Genomic DNA, 11,715 nt, shown 5'->3' on the forward strand with positions numbered 1-11,715 from the left:
TTTTCAAAACTGGCGTTTTTGTGCAACATGTGGGGGGGGGGGCAACAGGCAAAACAGTTATTTGCCTGGGGGCCCCGGTTGTTATGGGGCCCCTGAGAGACCGGGTGCCCCAAGTGCTAATATATGTACTGCACAGAAACAACGACAATGGGCATTTACCATACAATTATGAAACAACGACATAGTAACCCCCCCTTGGGAGTCCCCCCCCCAAACAATTTCTTGCTTTGAGCCCCCAAGGACCCTTTCCCCGCCACTGGCAACAGGAATTTCATTTTCAAGGAATTTCCTGACTGATATCAAATATACGGTAACGTCTTATGATACACACATGAAAACATAGCGTCTTTCTTTTTCCAAAATGGCCACCCTGTGGTCACGTAACACACTGTAGTGTGTGAGGCCGTTCAGTCATCAGTGAATAATGTGGTGGGTTCCCATGGAGGAATGTGCTGGGAGGAATGTGGAGTATACCAAGCTTTTTCCCACCCCATCCCAGAGCGGGGGTGTCCTAACTTTTTCATACCAACGATGGGAAATTTCAGCTTCAATCCTTCCTGCATATGGAACATCAACACTGTCCTTTTCTGTGCATTCTAAAGATATAAAAACAGATAAAAAAAATTCTCATAAATGTATGACTTTATTTTTGTAGGTTTCTGACTTTTTCTCTTTTAAATTTATGACTTTTTAAAAAATATGCCGTTTTTTTCTCGTAAATTTATTCTTGTAAATGTACTATTATTTTTTCAATTTATGGCTTTATTCTCATTAATGTACAACTTTTTTTCTAGTACATTTATGACTTTAGTTTCATAGGTTTCCGACATTTTCCTCATGAATTTACAATTTTATTCTTATAATCACACCCTTTTTTTTCAAATAAATTTGTGACTTTATTCATGTAAATTTCCAAATTTTTTCTCAGAAATTTGTGAATTTATTCCTGTAAATTGTCATATATTTTCCACTTTTTTCTCCTAAATTTAGAAATGTATTCTTATGATATCAAACCCTTTTTTTCAAATAAATTTGTGAATTTATCCCTGTAAATTGTCATAGATTTCCACTTTTTTTCTCCTAAATTTAGAAATTTATTCTTATGATATCACACCCTTTTTTTCAAATAAATTTGTGACTTTATTCATGTAAATTTCCAACTTTTTTCTCAGAAATTTGTGAATTTATTCCTGTAAATTGTCATAGATTTTCCACTTTTTTTCTCCTAAATTTAGAAATTTATTCTTATAATATCAAACCCTTTTTTTCAAATACATTTGTGAATTTATCCCTGTAAATTGTCATAGATTTCCACTTTTTTTCTCCTAAATTTAGAAATTTATTCTTAAGATATCACACCCTTTTTTTTAAATAAAGTTGTGACTTTATTCATGTAAATTTCCAACTTTTTTTCTCAGAAATTTGTGAATTTATTCCTGTAAATTGTCATAGATTTCCACTTTTTTTCTCCTAAATTTAGAAATGTATTCTTATGATATCACACCCTTTTTTTCAAATAAAGTTGTGACTTTATTCATGTAAATTTCCAACTTTTTTCTCAGAAATTTGTGAATTTTTTCCGGTAAATTGTCATAGATTTCCACTTTTTTTCTCTTAAATTTAGAAATGTATTCTTAAGATATCACACCCTTTTTTTCCAAATAAATTTGTGACTTTATTCATGTAAATTTCCAACTTTTTTTTGTCAGAAATTTGTGAATTTTTTCCTGTAAATTGTCATAGATTTCCACTTTTTTTCCTCCTAAATTTAGAAATGTATTCTTATGATATCACACTCTTTTTTTCCAAATAAATTTGTGACTTTATTCATGTAAATTTTCAACTTTTTTTGTCAGAAATTTGTGAATTTTTTCCTGTAAATTGTCGTAGATTTCCACTTTTTTTCTCCTAAATTTAGAAATTTATTCTTATGATATCAAACCCTTTTTTTCAAATAAAGTTGTGACTTTATTCATGTAAATTGCCAACTTTTTTTGTCAGAAATTTGTGAATTTTTTCCTGTAAATTGTCATAGATTTCCACTTTTTTTACTCCTAAATTTAGAAATGTATTCTTATGATATCACACCCTTTTTTTTAAATAAAGTTGTGACTTTATTCATGTAAATTTCCAACTTTTTTCTCAGAAATTTGTGAATTTATTCCTGTAAATTGTCATAGATTTCCACTTTTTTTCTCCTAAATTTAGAAATGTATTCTTATGATATCACACCCTTTTTTTCATATAAATTTGTGAATTTATTCATGTAAATTTCCAACTTTTTTCTGAGAAATGTATGAATTTATTCTTGTAAATTTACAACTTCTACCTGTAAATTGTCATCGATTTCCACTTTTTTTCTCGTAAATTTAGAAATGTATTCTTATAATATCACACATTTTTGTCTCATAAATGTGTGACTTTATTCTTGTAAATGTACTTTTTCTGAGAAATGTATTACGTTTTTCACGTCAATTTACCACTTTTTCAGTAAATTTATGACTTTATTCTTGTCGTTTTTTTTTTTTACTTTTTCTCTTGCAAATTTACGGCTTTATTCTTATAATATTTGTATGTTTTCTTGTAAATTTACAACTTTATTGTCGTAAATGGACAACTTTCTCGTCGTGATTGATTGAAAAGAAAAATGCTAGCTCCTCCCTCATGATGCATTATGCAAATGAGCGGTGGTCCCCCCCCCCACTGTGTGATGAAGTGATGACTCCACCCCCTCCCTCCTGGTCCTCTGTCCTCCTGTGGAAGCTTCCTTGTGCATTCCTCTCAGCCTCCACTCCACGCCGCTCCGCTCTACAGAGAAGGTAAGCCTATGGACAGCGCCTGCTACCTACCTACCTACCCTTCCTACCTACCCTTCCTACCTACCTTCCTACCCACCTACCTACCTACCTACGACCATCAAACTGACATCTGACACGTGACATCTTGGTGTTGTCTCCACAGCCAAGCTGCCGTGAGACCCCCACCCCCTCCAACATGGCTGCTGTAAGTTGAACCACTTAAATCACCTCAAGATGTTTGGCTCCAGGATGGACCCTGAAGGTGTTTTTTTTTGGTTGTTAAAAATGTGCTTTTGCGGTCACGTGAAGCAGATTAAGGGTTGGCGCCACTTGGGGACTTTGAAGCATTACTGCACATTACTGTACATAACAAAGCGCACCTCCGTCACACAGACCGGATCTTTCCGTATGGTGTCAGAAGAGGAGCAGGCCATGAGGTCCAAGCTGGAGCATCTGACGGTGAAGGACCACGGACCCGTGTTCGGGCCGTGCCACAAAATGCCAGGACACACTGCTCAAAAGGTAAGTGGCCACCAGGGGCGGTACAGGGGCCACCCAGGGCCGTACGGGGGCCACCAGGGGCCACTAGGGGCTGTATGGGATGCGTACAGGGGCCATACGGGGGCGACCAGGAACAAGGGCTTTACGGGGGCCACCAGGAGCCCTATGGGGGTCCCCAGGGGCAGTACGGGGGCCACCAGGGGCCATACATGGGCCACCAGGGGCTGTACGGGGGCCACTACAGGCTGTCCAGGGGCCGTACGGGGGCCACCAGGGGCCATACGTGGGCCACCAGGGGCTCTACGGGGGCCACTAGGGACTGCACAGGGGCCACCAGGGGCCGTACGGGGTGTATACGGGGGCCACCAGGGACCGTACAAGGGCTGTACGGGAGCCACTAGGGGCCCTACAGGGGTCCCCAGGGGCAGTACAGGGGCCACCAGGGGCCGTACGGGGGCCACCAGAGGCCGTGCAGGACCACTAGGGGCTGTACGGGGGCCACCAGGGGCCGTATGGGGGCTGTACAGGGGCTGTACGGGGTGTGTATGGGGGCCACCAGGGGCCGTGCGGGGCCACTGGGGGCCGTACGGGGGCCACTAGGGGTCGTATGGGGGCCACCAGGGGCCACTAGGGGGTGTACGGGGGCCACCAGGGGCCGTACAAGGGCTGTACGCGGGCCACCAGGGGCCGTACAAGGGCTGTACGGGGGCCACCAGGGGTCCCCAGGGGCAGTACGGGGGCCACTAGGGGCCGTACGGGGGCCACCAGAGGCCGTGCAGGACCACTAGGGGCCGTGCGGGGGCCACCAGGGGCCGTATGGGGGCCACTAGGGGCTGTACAGGGGCTGTGCAGGGTGTGTATGGGGGCCACCAGGGGCCGTGCGGGGCCACTGGGGGCCGTACGGGGGCCACTAGGGGGCGTACGGGGGCCACCAGGGGCCACTAGGGGGTGTACGGGGGCCACCAGGGGCCGTACAAGGGCTGTACGGGGGCCACCAGGGGCCGTACGGAGGCCACCGGGGGCCGTACAAGGGCTGTACGGGGGCCACCAGGGGCCGTACGGAGGCCACCGGGGGCCGTACAAGGGCTGTACGGGGGCCACCAGGGGCCGTACGGGGGCCACCAGCGGCCGAATGACGTCCGCTTTTCACTTGGGGGAAGGTTCCGGGTAATAGATGTACCCACAGTACTCACCATGGATGTATGTACTGCAACTATGGTGCGTTCAAGGTACATTTTACTTGTCCTATTATCCATGTTTACATTACGAATTAGATATTTTTTTTATTTATACTATAATATAATTTATACTGTAATATATACTGTATATTTTTGAACCAATAAATCGGTGAGAGAGTGTTTCCTGTGACGGCGAAGGCCAAGGATGAGCTTCACGAGACGGAGGAAAGGAGGGCGTCGTCCATCAAAGACCTTCGGGCCACCATGAAGGACAGGGCGGGCGATGGCGACGACCTGGCCAAGCTGGTCCTGGAGCGTTTCGGGGACAAGCCGGACTCCCTGATGCTACGTTTCCTCAGAGCCCGCAAGTTTGATGTCGTCCGAGCCCACGAGCTCATGAAGGGTAACGTATCGTTACGTATCGTTACGTATCGCCCGCAGTATTATTTTAGCATTTCTGCATGTTTGAGTTCCGCTTGGGCCTCCTTTGTGCTCCACTTAAGCGCACATGCGAGTCCACGGTGGGACAGGGACCCGTGTGTTTGTTAATTGGGGGCTTTAATGGGACCCTCACAAAGGCCCCCTTTGTGTCCAAAACCGGGACAACAAGTTCACAATTTTACGCTCAACTCCTGCTGCTTCTCCTGGGAACTGGAATCTTTTCGGATTGGGGCGTCCAGAAAAGCCATTAAATACAATTTTAACATTATTAGAGCCCTCTAGGCATGAAATAACACCCCTATAGTCATCTTGACACTCATATTACCCAATATAGTCGCTATATTACATATATTTATATACGCTGTCATATGTGTTTTAGGTTACGTTCGCTTCAGGAAGGAGTACCCCGAGCTTTTCGAGAACTTGACCCCCGAGGCGGTCCGCAGCACCATCGAGGCGGGCTACCCCGTGGTGCTGCCCAGCAGGGACAAGTACGGCCGTGTGGTCCTGCTCTTTAACATCGAGAACTGGGACCTGGAGGAGATCACCTTCGATGAGGTGGAGGAGATGAATCGAATCATTAATCATCATAATTAATCATCATAATTAATCATAATTAATCATCATGACAACAGCCATCATGAAAACAAAACGACTTGAATAAAAGCAGCTAAAATAACACAATTAATAATGACTTAAATAATGTTTAAATAATAATAATAATAATAATAATACATATTTAAAACATATAAATTAAACAAATTAAAAATAACCTAAATAAAAATATTAAATATCAAGATGCCTGAATTAAAACCAAATAATTTATAAAAACCTGATTAAATGAATTAATTAGTTAGAAATGACCTGAAATAAAAGAATAAAAAATAATGAAAAAAATAACAAAAAAAAGTGTAAAATAATAATGATTATAAATTTAAATCAATAAATTTATCATATAAATGACAAGTGTAACAAATAAAAACGACAACAAATTAATAAATAAATAAATTTTTAAAAATGATTTCAATAAAAGCAAAAAAAATTAGAAAATAAACAGACTTAAAGTAATAAAAATAAATTCAAATATAAAATTATTTAATAAAGTAAAAAATACTAGAATACTAAAACTGACTTCAGTATTATATAATACAAATATTATTTACATTAATATTATAAAACGGACTTCAATATTATATAATACAAATATTATTTATATTAATATTATATAATACAAATGTAAAAATAATAAAATAATACTCCTATAATAATAAGAATAATAATAAATAATTAAAAAAAAGAATAAAGGTGCCTTAGATAAAAGCCCCAAAACAAAATAAAACATAAAAATTTTTAAAATGATTTTAATATAAAGTAAAAATAATTCAAAGAAATTCAAACATCTAATAAATACAAAATGATAAATAGCAAAAAATTAAAATAAACAAATAAAAACAAATGCCTTTAAGATGCCTGAAATAAAAATGTAAAATGATTGAAAACAAATACATGAATGAAAATGAATTAAATAAAACTTAAATAAACAAAAATAATCAAAATGACTTTTAGAACTCGTGACGTCCACGTGAATTTTAGCAATTGTGTGTGTGTGTGTGTGTGTGTGTCAGATCCTCCGAGCCTACTGTGTGATCCTGGAGAAGCTTCTTGAGAACGAGGAGACCCAGATCAACGGTTTTGTCCTGATCGAGAACTTTAAGGGCTTCACCATGCAACACGCTTCAGGGATTAAACCCGCCGAGCTCAAGAAGATGGTGGACATGCTGCAGGTCACGTAGAACACACAAACACACAACATTTTTTTGAAGTATTCTCGTTTTTTTTTTTTCATGAAAATGACACTTCGTCTCCACAGGATTAAATTAAATTAAATTAAATTAAATTAAATTAAATTAAAAAAACTTTACATATTAAATTATTATTATTATAAGTTTCATTTATACATTTGTAATTACTGATTATTATAATTATTATTCATTATTAACATTATTACAATTATTAATTATTAGTAGTAATAGTAAAAAAAATGTTTTCCATGAAAATGACACTTCGTCTCGCAGGATTAAATTAAATTAAATTAAATAAAAAAAAAACTTTACATATTAAATTATTATTATTATTAGTTTAATGTATACATTTTTAATTACTGATTATTATAATTACTATTCATTATTAATATTATTCATTATTAATATTATTACAATTATTAATTATTAGTAGTAATAGTAAAAAAAAATCCATGAAAATGACACTTTGTCTCTGCAGGATTAAATTAAATTAAATTAAATTAAATTAAATTAAATTAAATTAAATTAAATTAAATTAAATTAAATTAAATTAAATTAAATTAAATTAAATTAAATTAAAACGCTTTGCATACATTTGAAATAATCCCCTTTCCGACACCAATTTGTATTCCAAACCATCTGCATAAATTATTAAAATAATAATAATAATTATAATTATTAAATAATAATAATATTATTAGTTTAATTTATACATTTTTAATTATTATTATAATTATTATTCAGTATTAATATTATTCAGTATTAATATTATTACAATTATTCATTATTAGTAGTAATAGAAAAAAAATCCATGAAAATGACACTTAGTCTCTGCAGGATTAAATTAAATTAAATTAAATTAAATTAAATTAAATTAAATTAAATTAAATTAAATTAAATTAAATTAAATTAAATTAAATTAAATTAAATTAAATTAAATTAAATTAAATTAAATTAAATTAAATTAAATTAAAATAATCCCCTTTCCGACACCAATTTGTATTCCAAACCATCTGCATAAATTATTAAAATAATAATTATAATTATTATAAGTAATAAAAATTATTATTATTATTATATTATTTAATTATTGATTATTATAATTATATTCATTCTTAATTTTATTCATTATTCATATTATTACAATTATTAATTATTAGTAGTAATAGTAAAAAATGAAATATTTCCATGAAAATGAAACTTCGTCTCTGCAGGATTCCTTCCCGGCCCGTTTCAAGGCGGTCCACGTCACTCACCAACCGTGGTACTTCACCACCACGTACAACGTGGTCAAGCCCTTCATGAAGAGCAAGCTGCTGGAACGGGTATGGATGGATGGATGGATGGATGGATGGATGGAGGACCCGCCATGGTCGTTTATTAACCACCACTTCCTCCCCCTCCCCTCAGGTGTTTGTTCACGGGGACGAACTGGACGCCTACTTGAGAGAATTTGACGCCGACATCCTGCCGGTTGATTTCGACGGGAAAGGTTGCGTGGCCGACTGCCGGGCCATCGCCGCCAGGATCTTCGGCTCCGAAGACACGGCTCTCTGAAAAGAATCCTGAAAAGAATTTTGAAGCCGTAGCGCCACCTACTGACATACTTTAGAAGTAGAAAGCAGAAATTGGTTGCCAGGTAGAATATGCAAACAAAGTCTGATTTGTGGTCGGGATGCGCTTTTTGTTTTGGTGTTTGCTTTAGAAAACGATCATTTTTCGTGTCTGATGTGTGCTAAAAATTAAAAAAACGATTCAATTTCTGGATTTTTATCACATGTTAAAACGCAATTAAACTTGAATTGAATTGAAGAAAATACTAGTCTTTCTTACGTTACTCACATCGTTATAATAAATATATTTCAGTCATTTTTAAAAAGAAATCCTCTTTTTTTATCCCCTTTCTGACACCAACTGGTGTTCCAAACCACTTGCATGAAGTGCCCCACCCCATATTGTTCAGATCATTATTTAATTTAATTTAATTTAATTTAATTTAATTTAATTTAATTTAATTTAATTTAATTTAATTTAATTTAATTTAATTTAATTTAATTTAATTTAATTTACATAAAAAATGTAAAATTATTTTAATATAAAGTGAAAATAATTCAAAGAAATTCAAACATGTAATAAATACAAAATGATAAATAGCAAGAAATTAAAATAAACAAATAAAAACAAATGCCTTTAAGATGCCTTAAATAAAAGTGTAAAATGATTGAAAGCAAATGCAAATTTTAAATGAATTAAATAAGACTTAAATAAACAAAAATAATCAAAATTACTTTTAGAATTAAATTAAATTACATTGAATTAAACATCCTGCTTCAATTGTTAACTACTTTGCATTAATTAAATTAAATTAAATTAAATTAAATTAAATTAAATTAAATTAAATTAAATTAAATTAAATTAAATTAAATTAAATTAAATTAAATTAAATTAAATTAAATTAAATTTACATAAAAATGTAAAATTATTTTAATATAAAGTGAAAATAATTCAAAGAAATTCAAACATGTAATAAATACAAAATGATAAATAGCAAGAAATTGAAATAAACAAATAAAAACAAATGCCTTTAAGATGCCTTAAATAAAAGTGTAAAATGATTGAAAACAAATGCAAAATTAAAATGAATTAAATAAAACTTAAATAAACAAAAATAATCAAAATGACTTTTAGAATTAAATTAAATTACATTGAATTAAACATCCTGCTTAAATTTTAAACTACTTTGCATTAATTTAAAATAATCCACTTTCTGACACCAATTTGTATTTCAAACCATCTGCATAAACCCCCCCCCCCACCAATGTGTCCATATTGCATTCTTCAGGTCATTATAAAAACATGCTCCTTTCATTTTTAACTATTTTTCATGAATAAAAAAAATCCCCTTTCTGACACTAATTGGTATTCTCAATAGCCTGCATGAAGGCCCCCCCCCCCACCACCACCATGTGTCCCATAAATTGTTTGTAGCTGCAAATAACAGCACTGAATGCAGGTTGTCATTCAGACTCCGTCCAGTAGATGGCATTGTAACTCTATTTTTTATTATTAAAAATTATTATTATTAGTTTAATTTATACATTTTTAAATAATTGATTATTAGAATTATTATTCATTATTAATATTATTCATTATTAATATTATTTAGTAGTAGTATTTTGTCACTTTTCTAACGTTTTTCAATAATGCAATTGCGTCCAAACAAAGCATTAACTGGTGCCTGTTAGAGCGCTTCAATGATGTTATCTTTTCTCTGGCTCCCTCTAGTGGACAAAAGCAGCATTGCAGCACCCATCCATTCACTTTCAATGCCGATTGTATGAAATGCTTTGATTTCATTTCATTGGAGGAGAAGAAGAGTAAAGATTTGGTGTTCAGTATTGATGTGAACATTAGAAATTCATAACAAAATTTTCTTTCTTTCAACAGAATTTATTTTTGAATATAATAACCATGGTTCCTTATAATGACTTTTGAAAAACAAACCCCCCAAAAAAACGATAAAAAAAATACCCCACATGAGAAAATAGTATGTGCACCTTTTTGGTCATCTTCACATCAATTTGTGAAAATATGAAATATGAAAAATAACAAAACTGCACAGCTAACCCAATGATGTCCATTCCAACTTTGGAGGTATACTTTTAGCAATTCAAACAAAGTATTAGGGTCACGTTTAATAAAAGAATAATAATCTGACATGTCGAGAATAAGGTCGCAAATTTATGACAACAAAGTTTACGAAAAATTAAAAAAAAAATCATACTTGCTCAAGGCCAAAGTTCACGTAAATGTCCGATAATTTGCTACAATTTTGTACTCAAAATGTATAAGAACTTGTAATATTACAATAATAATAAGTAATATTTATTTTATTATTTATTTACTTGATTCTTGCACAAAAATAAAGTTATACATTTACGAGAATAAAGTACATTTCAAAGAAAAAAAAGTCAGAATATTAGTCAAAAAAGCCATAAATTTATCAGAATTAAAGACTTTGTAATATTATGAAAATAAAAGGCATACATTTATGACATTTTGAGATTTTAACAAAAAAAGTTTGACATTTACGAGAATAAAATAATCAATGTATAACTTTTTTTCTCATTGTTAATTCTGACTTTATGGATTATATATTTTCTTGTAAATGTAAAAATTATAAAAAAAATGACTTATTTATTTACTTATTTTTGCACAAAAAGTGGAACGTTTACAAGAATAAAGTACATTTTCAAAAATGTCAGAATTTTCAGAGAATATACAAAATTTTACACGTATATCTGCAAGAAAAAAAGTTGTACATTTATCAGAAAAAATAGAATATTAAATATTATTGTTATTATTTAAATAATTTTTTTTTATATTATGAGAATAATACAGAATATTCAACTTTATTTTCAGATAACAAATTCTTTTCTTGTAAATTTATCTTTTATATTTAATTTAATATATATTATATTAATATTAATATATATTATATTAATATTAATATAATATATATATATTAATATTAAAAAAATTGGTCCATATACGTTTTGAGGATAAAGGCGTAAATTAAAGAGAATAAATAAAATTTCTGAGAAAATGAATTTAAATATAATATTAACATTAACATTAATATTTACATTGATATTAATATTAACATTGATAATAATATTAATATTTTGAGGATAAAGGCGTGAATTAAAGAGAATAAATAAAATTTCTGAGAAAAATTAAAATTAATACTAATTAATAATAATATTAATATTGATATCAATTCATATCAATATCAATATTAATATTTAAATTTATTTTTCTCAGAATATTCAACTTTATTTTCAGATTACAAATGTTCTTTTCTTGTACATTTATCTTTTATATTTAATATATATTATATTAATATAATCTATATATAATATTAATATTAAAAAAATTGGTAAAGGCGTAAATTAAAGAGAATAAAATTTCTGAGAAAAAATTTTATTTAAATAT

At 33.0% G+C, this 11,715-nt stretch overlaps 1 protein-coding gene across 1 annotated transcript; it reads left to right on the plus strand.

The window, feature by feature from the left end:
• Nucleotides 1–2,759: 2,759 nt before the first annotated feature.
• On the plus strand, nucleotides 2,760–8,279 carry rlbp1a (retinaldehyde binding protein 1a). Its single transcript, XM_058076876.2, has 8 exons — nucleotides 2,760–2,819; nucleotides 2,962–3,003; nucleotides 3,192–3,320; nucleotides 4,676–4,880; nucleotides 5,298–5,476; nucleotides 6,544–6,702; nucleotides 7,935–8,045; nucleotides 8,131–8,279. Exons 2-8 carry the CDS (start codon nucleotides 2,995–2,997, stop codon nucleotides 8,275–8,277), a joined length of 939 nt encoding a protein of 312 aa, XP_057932859.2. The 5' UTR covers nucleotides 2,760–2,819; nucleotides 2,962–2,994; the 3' UTR covers nucleotides 8,278–8,279.
• The last annotated feature ends 3,436 nt before the right edge of the window (nucleotides 8,280–11,715 follow it).

Source organism: Doryrhamphus excisus, linkage group LG1 (genome assembly GCF_037039965.1).
Source record: "Doryrhamphus excisus strain RoL-2023G ecotype Guam linkage group LG1, RoL_Dexc_Guam_v1.1, whole genome shotgun sequence".
In the NCBI taxonomy this organism is placed as follows: Eukaryota; Metazoa; Chordata; class Actinopteri; order Syngnathiformes; family Syngnathidae; genus Doryrhamphus; species Doryrhamphus excisus.